Genomic DNA, 18694 nt, shown 5'->3' on the forward strand with positions numbered 1-18694 from the left:
GTTAATATATTCTATTGCAAATTCATCTAAAGGGAAAGCCAAAAATGTTTTGGTCACTGCTCCATCTGACTTAGCTTCCTGTCTTGAATCAGTTGTTGTACCTGCACAGATGGAGATGGAGGAGGTGATAATTTTTGAATGGTGAATTCTTAGCTGAGGCCCAAGCTGTTTTTACATATTATATATGTAATGCATTTCTTTTAAAATGTGTTAATATTATTTTAAAAAGCACTATGTGGCTCAAATGGCTGCTCTAACAGGTGCTTTTCAGTAGGGCTGGTGGTTATGCAAAGAGTAAAACCAAGAAAAGCATGCTAAATATCATGCAGTACAAGTGTATCCGAAGAACACTACTCTCTGTCTTCTTGTAAAATTATTTTTGTGTTCTTTGGAAGGAAAAAAAAAGTCTTTATCAAAGTCTCACCTTGATGAAAACAGTCTTTCAGTAGTGTTCTTTGTATATACTTGTACTACCTGAATAGGTTTTCTTGGATTTTGTTCTTTGTACATCTATTAATCATTATAATTATAATCTTGAAGTTGCAGAAAAGAAACCCCCGAATGAAAACAAAACCCACAAAGAACAACACCAGGAATCAGGAAGGGGGAGAAAGGATGACATTTTAGCAGCTCCCTGTGTGGAAAATGTCTTTATTTGGAGAAGCTTCCTTTCTATCTGTTTACTGTAAATCTAATATTTAAAAATAACATGTACCTTGAATGTATTAGAGTTGCATTTTGGATTTGTTTACTTGTTGCCCAAGCATTTTAGGTGAAAGTTAATGTACTAAATAATCCATTATATCCAATGAAATAATCTTAAATTCATCTGTGATGTATAGAAGTTACTCTGACATGATCAGCACTTTAGCTGTTTGAGGATTTCACTCTTTACTCTTTTTCTGAAGTTTGTTAATAGGTCGGTAGGAAAAGCTAAGCCAAGATTTCACTGTAGCAAACGACCTTTCTAAGTATTCGCTTCGCTTGAGCATTGGAGTTGCTTCAAAGACTGCACAAAGTTAGTTAATGTGCAACTCTAGGTAAACAGTTAGAGTACACATGAGGTCCCAAGTCAATCTTTGAGTTTAGGGTAGAAGGACAAGTGTAACAGCAGTATAATCTTAATACGTATTCTTCTTTGATATTTCACTAATACACTGAAGTCAGCTTGTGTTGTTGGTCACAAGTTGAAGTGGTGATAAATGAATATAATAAATAGACAAAATAAACAAATAATAGCTGATAAAGTGAGGTTTCTTTAGTACTAATCCTTCAGTGATTGCTGGGTAAACTTTAATACTGCTTTAACAAATTATTAACTTTTTGTACTAGTGAAAAGCAAGAGAATTAAGGCAGTAAAACCCTGAAGAAATTTAAAATTCAGTATTTCTCTAAGAGCCAAATAAAAAAAGATTTTTCTATTAGCAGTATGAACACTTAAGTTCACAGGTGTTCCTGATATTGTGAGATAAATGTGTTATAGTGCAGGTCTATTAAAGTCACTTAAAATAAATTAACGATGCAGATGGGAAACTTTTCATTAAAAACTTACTAATCGTGTCACTGCATCCCCTCCCACTTCTTCCCACAGACAGCAGAAGGGTCTCTCTCCTTCTGGCTGGGTGGCTTTGCTCTTGTTTTTAACACGTGACCCAATGTGGGAAGTGGGACATGCAGAAATGGAGCACAGACACCATCATGCCACACGTTATTCCTTTATTACTGTAGTTACAGCTTTGTTTATTGCCCTCAACACAATCACACTTTAATCAGTAATTTAATCGGTAAATCCACATTTATTATAGAGTTTAATCTTCCTAGAAAGTGGTCATAAAGATGGTTACCAGCATTTGTTGTCTATAAAACTGATTTGTCAGCTTTTTAATTAGTTTTCAGCATTTGGAGGGCTGCTGTAACACAATTTGACACAGAACATCTGATCATCTCAAACATTTTAGCCTAAACTTACACAAAAAACTGAGTATTTATTTATTCAACCAGATGCCAGTTTATGGAAGCACATCAAGCGAAAAATGTAATGGAATTTGATAAAGATACATCCACCCTGCAAAGAATGGGAACTATTATCATTTACATTATGTGGATAGGTGGCTAGGGAGGCAGGTAGATGAATCCTTGTGAGCCAAAAGCTAAGTTGCTCTTAAATGTTAAGTTTCAGATGGTACATGCAACCAAAGATTTAACTAAAACCAGTAGACCAAGTCTCAGTACAATATAAATAACAAAGCCATGGCAGTAGAGTCCAAGGCAGAAGCTGGAAATAGCACTATATGTCATATTTCCTGAGACAGGTGTTGATTCAACTTGGCCACTTTTGAGGCTGCAGTTTGTGCTGGTAAGAAATTGTATTATGTTATAAAAAGCAAATTCCTTTTCTTTTTTTTTTTTTTATAAAATCTGCAGATGTTTTTTGTGGTTCATCCATCTATCCAGGCATCCATTCATGTTCTTGGTGTTTATCCAGTTGGGGATCATAGGGTTGCTGGAGCTTATCCCGACTGTCATACGGTGAAAGGTGGGATACACCCTGGACAGGCTTGCAAAGCCAATGCATAGTCATAGTGGCCAATTTAAACTTGCCAAGTAATCTAACAGACATGTCTGGACTGTGGGAGGCAGCTAGGGTACCTGGCAGGAACCTTTGCAGGTATGTGGAGAACATAGAAACACTCCACCCAAAGGCTCAGGCGGCTGGTTGATTCAAATCCAGAACCTTCTTGCTCTTCTCGTCTGACCAAACTAAATTATCCAGTGAGTGGGTGATGAGGGCGGTTATGTTGTGACAGCGGAAAACAGGTCTGACTGGCCTGAAACTGGGAGGCACCCATCGCGTATTTAATACAGGACGTGCCTCTTTGTACACACGGTGATGACAAGATGTGCTAACCAACAAGCACCTTTTATATCAGTCATGAAAGGGCATTCAGGAGGTGACTAGGCATTTAAAACTTTTTTTAAAAAAATTGTAAATAAATTGTCTGACAATTTACAAAAGGAAACTTTTCCGCGTTGCAGTTAAAATCTACTAACAGTTTGTTTCCTTATCTTTTTCAAAGATTAGATTAGGTTAGATTAGATTTTTACATGACACTCTTTCTGTGATTATGCTGCTTCTGTGGAAGGTGTTTGTAGAAACACCTTCCACCTTCAGTAAGAAAGTGCCAGAGAATGAATAACCAGTTTTTGGTTTCATTGTTTGCTTTCTTACATTTTTACCTTTCATCTATGTCTCACCAGCTAGATCACATTTTCAATCAGTTGGTTCTTAAACACAGAAGGCCTTGTGTGCTTTTGTGCATTAGTACACTCACACATACAAACACACCTGAAGTGTCATACTTGGATATCAGCTGAGTGTGTGATGCATAACAAAGACCTGCACAGAAAGACCCGTATGATTGTACTATCGCAGTCCTTTCGCATATTTTCCCACCTTGAGCATTTCTTTTATGTATTTAATGTTTCACCACTTTCACCTCTGTCATATATTAAAATGGTGACAAATCGAGTTTACAGATTTTGTTCTGTAATTTTGTGTTCACGGCCATACATGCGTGCATACCTCGCTGTACTGAGGCTGTAAACTACTAAACCAGTTTCCTTACATTCCACCTCCATACCAAAAAACATTTTTGTTTCCAAACAAACCTTTACAAGCCTGTTGCCTGCTGACGTTATTCAGTAGAAGGGTGTAAGCGCAACTGAAACCTGTTGTTATCTGTTGTGTGGTTCTACTGTAGTCAGTTTTCTTTGTTTCTGTCTCCTCGCGCACTGACATATATATCTGGGTGTCTCCCATTTCTTCTCTTCTGCACAGCACTCCACCCTGTGGATGGATATTAATAACAATTTCTTTACTACTACATTATTGATTTTGCTTTCATCCTCTTGGACAAAACACTGGCATACATGTGTTTTCCCATCTGTACAACAGTTTTATCTTTGAGTCTGAACACAGTTTACCAACACAATACAAAACGACTTGCACACGAGTTGATGTGCGAGATGTGCTCTAGCTCCACTTCCAAGAGTTTGACATCATTGTTTTTCAGCTGTCAGAAAAACATGCTGGCATTGATTAAAGAAATTTACAATCTTGAAGGCATATGATTCAAGGGAATTGAAAAATTTGGAATACGTTTTCAGCTAGAGCTTGTTCTTGACTAGTGTCATTACTCCACCCTGAAATGTAGGAGTTAAAGGATTTGCATTAGTAGATTTGGGCATAAGGCAAATTCAAAGGACTGGTGCACCTGAAACTTCATCTGTGTTACAACTGCAGACATATACCACACAACAGTCTGTATTAATACCTGGTAGTAGTGTAGTGCTAACCCAGCAGGCTAGCATAACAGGTCTGCAATGCTAGCCTGCTGACCCTCAATCAGCAGAAGCTAATAAAAGCTCAGATTTAGTTACCTCCAATTGTGGTTTATTATAAGGTGTAAGAGAATTACAGGAAGGCCACTGGGGGACTGAGTATTACAAATGGCTTCTGTTATGAGGTATTTGAGTTGGTCTCAAATGTTCCATCATGCCTCATTATTCCACTTTCTGTTGAGTGTCACAGACTGCTGCTTCCTTTGTACTGAAGCCTTGTGTTTTGTTCTGATCTGCAGAGCAGCGCCACAGTGGTGCAAGAGAAGGCAGAAGTGGAGGCAGCCAAGGGTGTAGCAGAGGGCCAAGCAGGACGTCTGACTCAAGAAGTCGAGAGACTCCGCAGACGGGCGCAGGAGCTGGAAAATGAGGTGGCCAAACTAAACCGAATTATTGACGAAGCCAAGCTGCAGGAGAGCAGGCTGGGGGATAAAGTTGGTCGACTGGAGGTAAGGGGTGGAGTTCCAGAGTCGCAACTATTATTAGTTTTGTTCTACACAGTCACTTGTAGCATCATTATATGTATACTAAATGACAGTCTCATATGCAACAATGTCCATTTAACAGAGAGAGAAAAAGCAACTTGAAGAATCTCTATCTGAAATTACGGAGCAAGAAGAGGAGATGTCACGTGCAAACAGAGCTTTGACCATCCGACTTGAGGATGTGCAAGTAAGATTAGTAACACTTCACTGTGTTAGATAATACAGTTGCAAATGCACAACTTGACACATTTGTTATTGTGTCATTCTGCAGAGAAACTTCACCAAACTCAGCAATGAACACAACGATTTGGAGGAGAGGTTTCAAGAAGAGAGAAATCAGAAGGAGCAGTTAAAGAGCATGAAGAATGACATAGAGGATGAAAGGAGGCTGCTGGATCGTACAGTGGAAAAACTTCAGAAGGAGGTGAGTCTCTGAGTGTTTGTTTATTCACTAATTCACTTATTCACTCTGATCTGAATGAATTTCACACCGAATGTCTGCTTTTGTTATGCAGAGAATAGAATTTTAGGTTATGCAAACAAGATGGAGGCCGTGTGCTTATTCAGTTTGACCTTTGTTACAAAAATTATTTTCCAGACTCATTACTAAAGCAGAGTAACCAAGAAAACTTTGATAAAAAAAACTTTTATTTAGAAGAGCGATGTTGACTCATTCTTAACATGCAGTCCTCATCAAATTACTTAATCTTAGCGATGGATATCCCTAGTATAGTCATCTCAGGCACATGATTAATAGCTAAAAACCATAGTTTTGAAGAGTGAATGAAGTGATGGGCTGCATCAGGGCCCAGTATTAGATTAAGGTGGATTATTATGAACTGTGAGTCATCTAAAGCTACCTTGAGGGTTCAATAATAAAAGGTGTATAAAGGGTCCTGTTTAAAGGAAGCTTTCCAGAAGAACATTATTTTTTTGAGATGGTTCATGTTATATAATAACTCTATAAAAGGAGTCCAGTCCAATGTGCAAACAAATGATAAAATACTATCAAACTTGCATCTGAACCACATCATTATCTTTAAAATTCCCTACTTTTTCATAACATCTTGCTTTCTTTTGCCTCTTCCGTCCCTGTCACCACACCTTCAGATGAATGACATCGTGGAGGCATCCCAGTCGTCCACTCGCGAGCTTCAGGAGCAGATTGATATTTATAAGGAGAAGAACCGCCGGGAGCTGGCCGAGCTGCAGAAGCTTCTCAAAGAGCGAGGACAGGAGTTGGAGAAGTACCTGGTGACTACCAAAACCCTACAAAATGAGGTAAACACAATAAGAAGAAATGACACAGTGGCCAGATCAAGGCTGTTATCAGTCAGCCTATCTGAGCAATTCCATGCAGACCAGCACATTATGAGCTATTGTTCTGAGTCAGCCAGTTTGAGCACTCCTACCAACATCAATCTTTACTTTCAGAGAGTGATGTCAGCACTTAGGTATTTCTGCTCCCCGCTGCCCTTTCAAACCCAAAGCATAATATTAAAGTGAAAGAATTTAGCCAATTCAAGTAATAGAAAAGCTCTGTTTGTGTGTGACCCCTTGGCATTGTTTTTAGTCGTGCAGTTTATCATTGTCAGCTCTTTGGAATGTGAAGAATGTTTTTGATGAAAAAGAATCATTTATGTTGAAATGAGCTTGCCTTAAGTTGTTTCATTTATACATAAAATATTTATTTATGGAGGTAGGGCAGTTAAGATTTTCTTTTTGGTGACCTCTGAAACAGTTTGGTCCTGGAGAAATGTCACAATGTGTGATGCAAAAACTGTGTATAGCATCAGTGAGTAATGCAGATAATGGTACATAGATCACTGGGCTAAGATTTTGTGTTTTATCTGCAATTCTGGTAGATCATTTGTGTGAGACACATTGTGTGTAAAGTTATGATTATCAGGGCCCGCAAAATCGCTAGCCCGATCGCTAGATTGAATTTGGTCGCCCGACCGGAGATATCACTAGCTCTGGGATGTCACGCTAGCGATTTCGCGAGCCCTGCTCATATAACTGATTAGCAGTGAGTTTAAACCTTTTGAGAGAATAAAAATTTGACACTTTCTTGTATTAGTGAATGTGTGGAAAAAGTGTAAACACAGCAAAAAGAATACTCAGTGGTACCATGTAGAGGTAATGAAATCTAGTTCTGGAAAGTGAATATTGTTTTTGTTGTTTGCTTTAGTAACATTCACAGGGTTCTGTACACATTTCTCCTGACTGCACAGTGAGGTAGAACTTGTTGGAACTAATGTGCCAGTACAGGAAGAAAAGATGATGACTGTAAACAATGCTGATTTCAAAAATGGCTGTTTGCTAATAGGTCTTGAGGTAGGAAATGTATTAAACATGCTTGCTAGTCCTTAAGGATACACTCAGTGTCCCAGAGCTCTAATGCTGTAAACAAAGCAGTGCCTGTTTATAATGAAAACTCCACGGGTACCTTTAAAAAGAGGTATTGGCAGACTCTGCCTTAATTTTTTTTCTTGAAACCACAAGAGGCTGCCTTTCAAAAAAAAAGAAGAAAAAAGACAGGCCTTTTTATGTGAACTGTTCTCTGAAACCTGTAGTCATTAGTTGCAGGCTTTTTTTCACATGTATAATAGGCCAGCCTTTAGTTTTACTGATTTGCTGATCTGGGCAAACATGGAGCTCTACATTGCATGTCTGTCTGTATGTACAATGTGGTTGTGAACAGAGTTCATTTGTCAAGATAAGGTCAGTGTCCAGGCTTTTCCTTTTTTTTTCTGTCAGCATCCATGCTATGATATCTTTATCCTGCTGGTGCACAGGAAGAGGAGGATGTTAGCGCTGTGAAATCATTGTTGTGAAAGTTGTGCTGGCTGATTCACATCCTCCTCCTCCACTTACCTTTCCCAAGAAATTCAGTTCTGGGCCCTGTTTCAGAAAGCCGGTTTAGTGCAAACTCTGAGTAAGTATACCCTGAGTTAACGAAAACTCTGGGTTTTCGGTTTCACAAAGCGAGTTTAGATTAATTCTGAGTGAGTTACTATGATGACACACTCCGTGAAGCTAACCTGCCCCCTAGCAGGTTTACTTCAACTAACCCTGACCTTCTCCGCCTCTTTGTCGGAAACCTGACTGTAGGAAGTGTCAGACATGGCGTGCTCCTTCCTTGAAGAGCCAGTAGATGTTGAAGCCCAAATTCTCCGCAGAGCTCTCCGCCGGGAGAGAGTGATTAGAGCGCGTTCGGACATTTTATCATTTCCTGATGATTTTCTGTGTGAACGTTACCGTTTTTCAGCACAATCTATAATTTATTTGAATAACATCCTCAGGCCTAATATTGCTCATGTGACACATCGCGGACATTCTCTCAGTTCTGTACATATTATTTGTATTGCACTTCGGTTTTTTGCAAACGGGAGCTTTCTGTATAATATTGGTGACGCTGAGCACGTTTCCAAGGCTACAGTCTGTCGGGCAGTCAGGAATGTTACAGTTGCACTGAAACGTCTCCTGTACTCGTTTGTGGTGTTCCCCGGTCATAGACCCACAAGATTTATCAAAGAGGGATTCCACAAAATTGCAGGTATCAGGATGAACAAAACTTAATTTATGATGTGGTGATACTTGAACTACTACTTAAATTTCACATTTATTCTCACGGTTCCCAGGCGTGATTGGCTGTATAGATGGCACTCACATTCCAATCATTGCTCCTTCAGTAAATGAAGGAGACTATGTGAACAGGAAGTCTTTCCACAGCATTAATGTACAGGTACATAGTTCCCTGTAGCATTTCAAACTAACAAATTATTTCATTATAGTAATGGATGCTAATTTGTGTTCTCTGCACTGTGAAGATCATATGTGATGCTGCCAACATTATCACAAATGTGGAAGCCAACTGCTTAGCCTCTGTGAGTGGTGGTGGTGGAGGACCCCCACCTGTTTTTCGGGCCTCCGCTTTTTTTTTCTGTTGGCTATAACGGGTCACATTTGAGCATACAGAGTAAGCAAATATGTACTTGTAATGTGCTCAGATAATTTCAATAAGTGCTTACAGAGGGGAAATTAATGTAGCCTCTAACTGCAATTGATTTACATCGGACAAACAGACCAAGCACTATGGCTCATAATACAATTACACCTTACCTGTTTGGACTATATTTTTATATTTCATTTTTACTTGCTGCCAGGAACGTTTGGGGCCTGTTGGGTTGCACCTGCGCTCACATCACATCACAAAATAAAATGTATAAAATACAAAATAAAATATAATAAAATAATGTGTTATATGGGTGGAAATCCCTAGATCAATGTTTAAATTAACACTCACGCATTGACTCTGTCGGCTATGTTTTGCCATGCATGCTCCCTTTCTTTTGCAGCTGATGCTGTGTTACTTTTTTTCCGCAAAATTTGCATGTTATCGGCATATGCTGCCATCAGAATTTCGGCCTTAAGTGCTGTAAAATACATTGACCGCGCCTTCTTTCCCTCCGTCTCCATGGTGACTCGCTTAATCTGTGCTCCACTAATCAGGGCTTTATGTATCCTCGTGCGTGCGCTTAACTTGGGGTTAAAGCAACTCCGCGTTGACTGAACTAATTGTTATCAGCCTTTCTGAAACCGAATATTCCGAGTTGGACAGTTCGGGGTTACTCAACCCTGAGTATCGTTTTTCACTCTGAGTTTTCTAAACCGGCTTCCTGAAATAGGGCCCTGGACTGCTTCATTTAGTCCACATTTTCCAGCTGTTCTCAAACGTTCCAATAGTCCTCTACCATATGAAGTGTAGGCTACATACATCCACCTTCTTTACTTGAATTATCGAGTGAGCATCTTGTACGTATAAATCTCTTTTTACAAGCCGACTATGAAGACGGCCTGAAGTTAGAGGTTTTACTCCACAGATTTTGTAATCGCATAAATTTAAAAATAAGATCCAATAAAAGATGCACAACTATCCAGTTATACTTCTAACAGTGCAGTGCCGTACTTAAAGTATTGCTCAGATCATTACATGAATAACCACATAACAATTTTACACTAATGGGCAAATATCTGTTGTGGGAGTAAAAAGAGGGCAGATGATGAATTTCCAGTCTTAGCATTAAGCAGTGAGGGCAGTTTTCCAGCTGTGAGGGGCACTGCAGCTGAGGGAAACACTTACTGTGCTGGATGCATTAGTCACCCAGGGGAGTGTATATTATATCATATTAATACTATCGCTAAACAGCAACTAACTGTTGCTCATCACTTCAGCACTAACACTTGATAAGATTAGAGTTGATGCTGAAAAAGATAATGTCACTATTTTAAAAGTGCTCAAATGTTCAAGGACCAGAAATAAAATGTATGTATGTATGTATATCATAGTGAAATATATAAATGTTTCTGGTTTTAGTTGTTGCGCCGGGAGGAGGAAGTGCGACAGTCTCAGAGGGAGCGAGATGAGGCCTTGGTCAAGGAGAATACGCTAGAGAAAAGAGTTCGTGATCTTGAAGCTGAGGCTGAGAAAAACGCCTTGTCTAAAGAGGAAAAATCCAGACACGTCAAACTCATGGAGGTACACAAGCTACTAATGACTGCTTTGTTACATTATTGCAAAAGACCAGAAGTATCCTTTCAACATTTTTTATTTTAAAAGTTTTTTTAAAGGCAAATCTTAATTTCGCACAATTTTGTATGAAGATTTACAGAGAGCAGTGATGGCAAAACACACTCTTCATAAAGATGTAACTGCTTCACTTTGTAGGAGAGGATTGCTCAGCTGGAAATGAACCTTGAAGAGGAGCGTCAAAGTGGAGACAATCTGATGGACAGGATAGACCGAGGAAGAGAGCAGGTGAAACACACTCAACAATCAACACGTTTTCATCATCAGTGTTCACCTGTCCGTACACACACAGACGTGTCTCTGTTTTATGTCAGCCTGTAAATGAGTTCTAGATCTCCTGTCACTTTGTCTTCCATTTCTAACATCATGATTGCAACCACTAATCTCTAAATGAAAAGGGACATTTGACCTCCATATAACAGCTTCGGGTCTCAGATGTGTCCTTAAAGAGTTGATGTGTGTGATTCTTGTGCAGGTTCATGGGTTTTTTCAAGTGTCTGTGTCTTTACATGTAATATCAGTACTCAAAAATTCTCTCTTTCTTTCTGGTCTGGATAAAGTGGATGGGTTATTGCTTTGTAAGATGATATTGCATAATCATTCAGGTTGGCAGCTCACCAGCATGGTCTAGGAGTGTCTATCCAATTTTCATGCATCAGCCACAAAAGACCCTTCTTAATGCACCGCCTGAGCCAAAATATGCAAGTTGCCAAATGTCTCAAGTTTTCAGGTTGTGGAGTGCACTTGGAAATTATGCTTCAGTAACTTTGGCTTGAGAACAAATCTCATTCTTGTGCTAGAAGTCAGATTTTCTTTTTTCTGTCCTTGCAAGCAAACGCTCCAGTTTTCCTTCCACTGTGATAAAACTGCTGACAGAGACACTGTGAAGTAAGATTTAGATAAATTGCATGTACTTTTAACACTTGTTTGTCCATAGGGGAGATCTTAATAATCAGAGGGAGGAAGCTGGCTCTGGAGTTTAAAAAATACCACAAAACTATGGAGCCACAGATAGTTCTTTTTTTTTTCCCTTTCTTTTTTTAACAACTATTGGGGCCAAAGGCGGGCTTTTAAGATTTGGCTTTGGGACAAATTCCCTTCACGTATTTTGAAGTTGTAACCAAAATTTTAAATAAAGTGAGCAGCGACATCAAGAGAGCCCCAGTGCAATTCATTAGAGTATTTAAACCTGCATAAATGGTCCCCCCTTTTAAAAAATCTTTGCAGAGAGGAAAGAGTGGCATTGTGACAAAGTGGCATTGGTTCAGCATGAGGCTGAGGTCGGTTGTCAAGGCAACACTCGAGCTTTGTGCGACAAGAGTGGAATAGGTTGAGTGCCAGCAGAGTGTGTGTGTGTGTGTGTGTGTGCGTTCGTGCGTGCGGGTATGTGCTGGTGCATGTGCTCAAATGTCTGTGGGGAGGAGAGAGAGGTGGGTGAAGGGATATGGGGTGGAGGGCTGGTGCGGTTGCAGCGGAGGCAGCAGGAAGAACACCTGCGTCTCTCCTGGCACCAGGTGCTCCTCTCCTGTCTAAATGAGAGTAATCTCCCCTCTACTCTCCTGCCGTCTCTCACAAAGCAGATTAGTTTCGCTGTATGTTCCAGTCTGCTGATTCAGCTCCCTCAAGCACTGTGCTGGGTGCACCAGTTATAGGGGCCATCGTTCATCAGAGCAGCCCACTGTCACCCACTAATTGGCATAAAATATCACCAATTCTCAGCTCCTCTCACAAAGAGCCATCACTGCTGTATTGATTAGTTTTCATTCGCCCCTTTTCTTTTGAACTAGGTTATCACTGAACAGTCAGGCCTCTCTGAGTCGATCCAATATCCACTGAGGTGATGTGTGATGACAGAAGTACTGAAGGAATAGTTTTAGAAATTGTGCTAATCGCTGTTTTCTTCAGTGTCAGATGATATTATCTGTACAGGTCTTATATCTGTGTTTGTAAGATCTAATAATATCAGCATTAAACACAGAAACAATACAAGTTGAATTTATTCATCATATTGATTCATTTACAAACAACTCTTTCTTTAAAAAAAAAAATCATATATATGTGTCACAGACTGAGATTCATTAAAGTTTGTTCATTGTGGCGAGATATATATATGTATGTGTGTGTATATATATATATATATATATATATATATATATATATATATATATATATATATATATATTTATATATTTATTTATTTATTTCTGCATACAAACAATTTAGAAGAGTTTTTAGCACTCAAGCTGCTGTCAGACAGTGCTGCTGAACAGGGAGTAAGGATGTGCTCATGGACTCATCACAGCCACCAGACTACTGTCAAAAAACAGTCATCTTACTTTAACTCTCAGTCAGATGTTCTAAAGTCTCACACCCAGTAATGTGTTCTCTGAGGTACCATTAGTGCTTTTGTGGATTGAGTTTGATGGATTTACACAGGATTCATAACTTATGACATATTTTTTAAACAAAAAGGCCTTTCCACATAAAGGGTGCATGACTTGCAAACCTCTGTCTTTGCTAACCTCTTAACAACCTTCTGCAAGTCAGACATTTATGTTAATGTTTGTTAAAGGTTTATTCACACATAGTTACAACAATGGCGAGAGTGCCACAGTAATAGTGATATTTGCCATACAAGCATTTACCTGCATTTTTAGCAACAACGGTTGGCATCATACACCCTGCTGAATTAAGTGAAAACGACACATTTATTTGTTTAAATCTCTTACTCCTTGTGATCCCATCATCACAAGAGTGTGTGAGTGTGTGTGCTGCAGCTGCCCCGCCCCTGAGGCTCAGAAAGTGAGATCGCTCTACTCGATTGGGAACACGAAAAATGCATCATAGACAAATGTTTTAATCTTATTGCAAATTAGGAACAGCTGATGAGATAAAACATCATTATGTGTGTGTTATTGCTGTTTAGGGCATTCTCTGGTGAGCTGAGCAACTCACAAAGATACATAAGAGATGTGAACAGTCCTAATTTTGTGTGCAGCTATTTGTCATTTTTGTCTGCCTGCAGTTAAAATGTTTCTAGGTCCACCCGAATAAGGTTCAGGTAACAACTTTTACCAAAAAGTTACCATAATGCTGATTTAAAGCTGGCAGGTTTGAAAGGGGCTTTAGCTTAGCATAAAAACTGAACATGGTTGAAATGGTGAATCTGTGTCCAGCATCTCAACCCTTGGCTATATTACTAAAATTCTCGATACAAACAAAACTACTTTGTTCGAATGGTTAAAATAAGTGTTGGAGGGGGATTTTGTCTCCAGGGGACAAATCCAGGATCAATGTTTCCTTTTGCTGTTGTTTTCCGTAAGTTAAGTTGCCTTGCTGTTGCTTTTGGCTTTATATTTAAGTTAATCCTCGCTTATCAACTTGTTAAACACTAATACCTTCTGTACTATCTGAAAGCCCACGCAGACATATTCTTTACAGCAGTGTATCTCAGATGACGTGGGTTTGGCTCAAGGGGAGCCCAGGTGTGCCATGGGATTTGTGGCAGCCAAATATTAGTTGAGCTGCACTAAAAATGAGTGACGTATAAATTTACCATAATGGCACACATCAGAGTTAGAGAGGAAGATGCAATTTTTGATGATGTGAAACTTATCACCAAGTTGTAGAGTAACCCACACAACACCTCTTAAAGGAAAACAAACTGACAGAAGAAACTAATGCTCGATGTCAGGTTAGAGCAACAAGTTGCCAAGCAAGCTGAAGAGGCACCTGGAAACCAGACAATCCTTTAAACAGAAACTCTGCTTTATTCGAAGATCACCAGATCACAATGAAGAGTAGCAGGTCTGTTGGATTGAGTGAAAGTGTCTGATAACGAGAAGGTGTGAATGCAGTGGAGCTTATTGCAAAGCAAAAAATATGCCTTTATCGGTCAGTAATATCAGGGGATTTGATGATATTTCAGATGAAACAGAGGCCATTCTGTGTTTCTATGAATACAGGACGTTTTGACTCTTGCGTCATAGAAACTACTGTCAGCTACCTGTGGGGTTTTTGGTTTGTCTTTTTTTTGTACTACAACCTTGTGTCTCTGACAGTTTGGCATCACAATCACAATAAAAGGGTGGAATGCAGTCAAGCAAGGAAATCCTGCTCACCAATTAAGCAGAGCTCACACAGCATTAACTTTTCTATTGTTTAGCATTTTGGCTCAGTAGGTGTTACGTGGGTTTCTGCTGTGAGTCAGTGTCTGATCATAACTATTGTCAGACTGTGTGGGACTGTAGCGATGACAGTGTCTGGACTCGGCTTGACAGGTGGAGCAGATGAGGAATGAACTCCTGCAGGAGAGGGCTAGCAGACAGGACCTGGAGTGTGACAAGATTGCTCTGGAGAGACAGGTACACACTCCTGTCTGGAGGATAACAGCTACAGACTCAGTCCAAAACACACACTCATTTCATTTGTCTTTTCATCACATTCATTTGATTTGTCCATTTCCATCATTTTATTATCTGTACACAGACATGATTATGGTGTAAACATACATTTGTCAAACACATCAGTGGTTTTCTCTCCCTGCCCTCTCTAGAATAAGGATCTGAAGGCCAGAGTGAGTCATCTAGAAGGCTCCCAGAAGTCCAACAGAGAGGGCCAGGTACCTCAGCTGGAGGAACGCATACATGAGCTGGAGGAGAGGCTGGAGGCGGAGGAGAGGTGAGATGGGAACTCCAACTGGGAATAGAGCTGAGGGGTGCTGTGGTTGAGGTGATGTAAGAGGAAACGGTGAGAGTTTAGTTTAAAGCTTCAGATGAAAGTTTATACCTGAACACATGGATTTAGGACACAGAGTCAGAAAGTTGGAGCTTATCTAAATGTATAGTTTAGTTTGCACTGGGAGATCGTCGGACTCTGTGTGATCAAACATATTAAAGAATTTGATCAGCTTGTAGGTCTTTGCGTCATAAAATGTACGCTGGTCTGAATTATTAGCTCATGTTTATGTTTAGTGATGCATCGCCTGTGTTTCAGGGAGCGCGCTAACATGCAGCTGGTGAACCGCAGGCTGGAGAGGAAGGTAAAAGAGATGATGATGCAAGTTGAGGAAGAACAGCAATCAATGCAAGATCAAAAGGACCAAGTATGTAACCCTTACCTTCATGCCCACTCTAACAGTCATTAAACTCTCTTTGCTCTGACTTAGACAAATGTCAAGACTAATAATTTATCAGGCAAATAAAAAAAAAGAAAAAGAAAATACAATTTGATCTTAGTAGAACTCTTTTAACTCTAGACATGTTTTTCATTTCCCCCTTCGTGAAGTTAAATCTGCGTCTGAAGGCACTGAAGAGACAGATGGACGAGGCCGAGGAGGAGATAGACCGACTTGAGCACAGCAAGAAGAAGCTGCAGAGAGACTTCGATGAGCAGCAGGAGGCCAACGAGCAGCTCCAGAGTCAGCTCAAAGCTCTGCGAAGCGAGTTGAGGTAAAAGCACAAACTCAGGAGGCTGAGCTTGGAGGTCTTTTTGGGCTCCTTCCTGCATGTTGATGTGCCTTTGGGCAAGAGTAGAGTGCTTAAAATACTTAGACTGCACACGCTCTACATAAATATCAGACCATTTACCATTATTGTATCTGAAATGAATTAGATTACAGTTACTAATTAAATAATTATGCCACTTGAGTTAAGTTGGTGGGCTCCTGCAGGTCATTGAAGGGTCTTAGAAAGTCAGAAATTAAAATCTGATGTAGGAATTTAATTTGTAGATGGTCAGGTTACGTTTGCTTATTTTTTAAAGACCTACAGTAACAATGGTGAACACTCCTGTTAAAAATGAAGTTTGTGTTTGTACAAGTCAGAGGTGTGTTTCAGGCAGTTTTTTCTGCTCTCAGATCTTTATGATGTCACACAGAGATGCATAATGTAATAATCTCACAGAAGCTCCACCTTGTCCCTGTTCAAACCTTTAGTTTATGAGGTGCAAGGAGGAGGAGCTCACACTCAGGATGGATTTAGGGCCTGCAAATAATGCAGAGCTGCTCTAGTAATGTCAAAGAACACACACATTATAACAAGAACACTCTTAATAGTTTTGTTTGTTTTTGTTTGTTCAGACGCAAGAACTCGCCTGCTTCGCTGCTCAGCAATCTGGATGACGACGAAGACGATGACATCAGCACCGATGGGGAGACGTACTTCAGCTCTTCCTCGGGGTACAAGCGCTCTTCGAGTCAGGACAACCTCTTATCGACCTTTTCTTTATAAACAAACTCTGAGGCTGGAAGTAAAGCTGCTTTATGTGCAACACTGTCACACCAAACGGCTGGAGAGCTGTGCCATGTGCTCCTGTAAACACTGAGCTGTGAATATTAAGACTTTCCAGCTAGGTGAGATAAATAAAATCCTCACTTCAGCAGCTTCAACGTCCATGAATTCACTCAGTATTATTAGAGCAGCTCTTTGATTAATTGGTGAAATCACAAAGGCAATGATGTTTTGTCCTGTCCAGTGAAAATTTTTGTAAATACGGTTTTAAAATGTTCATTTTATATTCCTGCGTTAAGCCCCATCTTCCAACATTTTTCTTTCTACTCTGAGTGGATCTTCCTTTAATGGGTTAAACATGCTTGTCAATGATTATTCCAGCATTGAATGCATTGTAAACAAATGAAACCTGTAATGTCTTTGTAACCGATATCCAGTTTTGACCCCTTCCTTTTTAATCTAATAGGTCACATTTACACACAGTATCTGAATATACATTTTATTTTTTATCATTGAGTTAAATGCAAAATATTTCCTTTTTTTATTTTTTTTATTTTTATTTTTATTTTAATGATTGGAAATCAAGGGTATATGAAGTGAAATGTGCCAGGATGTTTTTTTTAAGTTATTTGTAGCTATAAATACAAAATCTCCTCTCAGTAAGAGGTTTTGTGTTTGTGTTTTTGTTTTTTTTGTTTTTTAGGGAACAGTAAATGAGGGACTTTGTACACATTCATTTTTATACAGTTTTATATAATCTAATGAGCAGTAAAATTACAAGTTTGTAATCACCATTCATCATGCAGGTTTCTTTTGATATTAGTGACATCACAGTGTTACTCACACATCTTCTGGAAGATGCTTTTCTGTCTTAACGTGATTTTTCTAGCATCTCCGAACAAAGCTGCACACATTAAAGCTGTTTTATACTGGAAACGTTTTGATTTAAAACATGTTTAAACTCTTACCTGTCTGTGATGAGCTGTGCCCGCTGTGTACATCAGCAGTGCCTGTAAGGACCATGTGAGGACCTTATGGGTCCTCCTTGGACCAAATCAGGGAATTTCTTCAGATAAACTGACAATCAATATTTTGCTGCACTGTGATGATTTGCACTCTGTGAGTTGGAGAGTGGATGAGCGAGACAAATTCCTGCCACTACCTCTCTGTACACTTAAATCCTGCTGAGGCTAAAATAAACTTCATTTCAGTTACTCTCACCTGTTTTTTGCTTGGTGCAGACCTCCTGACAACTATTCCTCTCAAGACTTTCTTTCTTTTAGACATTTTTTTTAAAGAATATTTTGTGCATCATGTTCTTTTTAAGTTTAAGTTTCTAGTTCAAACTTCTCCCCCTCCTTTCAGTCTAAGTGCACTCGAGGGTTCAGATATGGAAATTGGGCTGGTCTTCACTGTGCCATAGCTGTGGTGGTGAATGTTTCTAGGTTTTATATTTCACACAGAAACTTGCCCCGTTTGTTTAAAAAGTATACTGTCATCTTGCACAATGACGCTTAAAAAACCCCCCATTTTAGATACTAGCTGAAGGAAAAGAATAAAAAAACTGTGCAGTTTACAATAAAGTGCCACATGTGCTTAGTAAGGGCCTGATACTGTGGGGTGAAAAAATTTACATGTACAACAGTGATAACACAATGCAAGCAAGTAGTGCAAATTGCATCCATAAATGATATCTACACTGTAAAATGTTTGAGAAGAGGAGCATTTAATACTCCAGAATAAATGCGTTTCTAAGAATAGGAAGGTTTTGGCAGCACCTTCATTCTGTTTTAACCATTCTCTTGTAGATCTTCTGCTGTTCTTGGGATCATTGTCCTGTTGCATGACCTGATTTCAGTCAGGCTTTGTCTGCTGGACAGATGGCCTCACATGGAGCTCATGGTCCGCTCTGACTGTACGGTGTCCAGGTCCCATGACTACAAAACGAGTCCAAATCATCACCCTTCCACCACCGTGCTTGACGGCTA

The 18694-nt window shown here is 39.5% G+C and overlaps 1 protein-coding gene across 2 annotated transcripts in view; it reads left to right on the forward strand.

Annotated features, from left to right (window-relative positions):
• Positions 1-17921, forward strand: part of cgnl1 (cingulin-like 1) — a 34012-nt gene extending 16091 nt beyond the window's left edge. For both annotated transcript variants that reach the window (XM_004543075.3, XM_004543076.5), the window contains exons 9-19: positions 4641-4847; positions 4966-5070; positions 5155-5307; positions 5994-6164; positions 10264-10425; positions 10615-10704; positions 14757-14840; positions 15032-15156; positions 15472-15580; positions 15763-15926; positions 16556-17921. In XM_004543075.3, coding sequence (XP_004543132.1) covers positions 4641-4847; positions 4966-5070; positions 5155-5307; positions 5994-6164; positions 10264-10425; positions 10615-10704; positions 14757-14840; positions 15032-15156; positions 15472-15580; positions 15763-15926; positions 16556-16706 — 1521 coding nt within the window. In that variant the 3' untranslated portion in view covers positions 16707-17921. The remainder of the gene's footprint in view (positions 1-4640; positions 4848-4965; positions 5071-5154; positions 5308-5993; positions 6165-10263; positions 10426-10614; positions 10705-14756; positions 14841-15031; positions 15157-15471; positions 15581-15762; positions 15927-16555) is intronic.
• The last annotated feature ends 773 nt before the right edge of the window (positions 17922-18694 follow it).

This window comes from Maylandia zebra, linkage group LG1, assembly GCF_041146795.1.
Source record: "Maylandia zebra isolate NMK-2024a linkage group LG1, Mzebra_GT3a, whole genome shotgun sequence".
Taxonomy (NCBI): domain Eukaryota; kingdom Metazoa; phylum Chordata; class Actinopteri; order Cichliformes; family Cichlidae; genus Maylandia; species Maylandia zebra.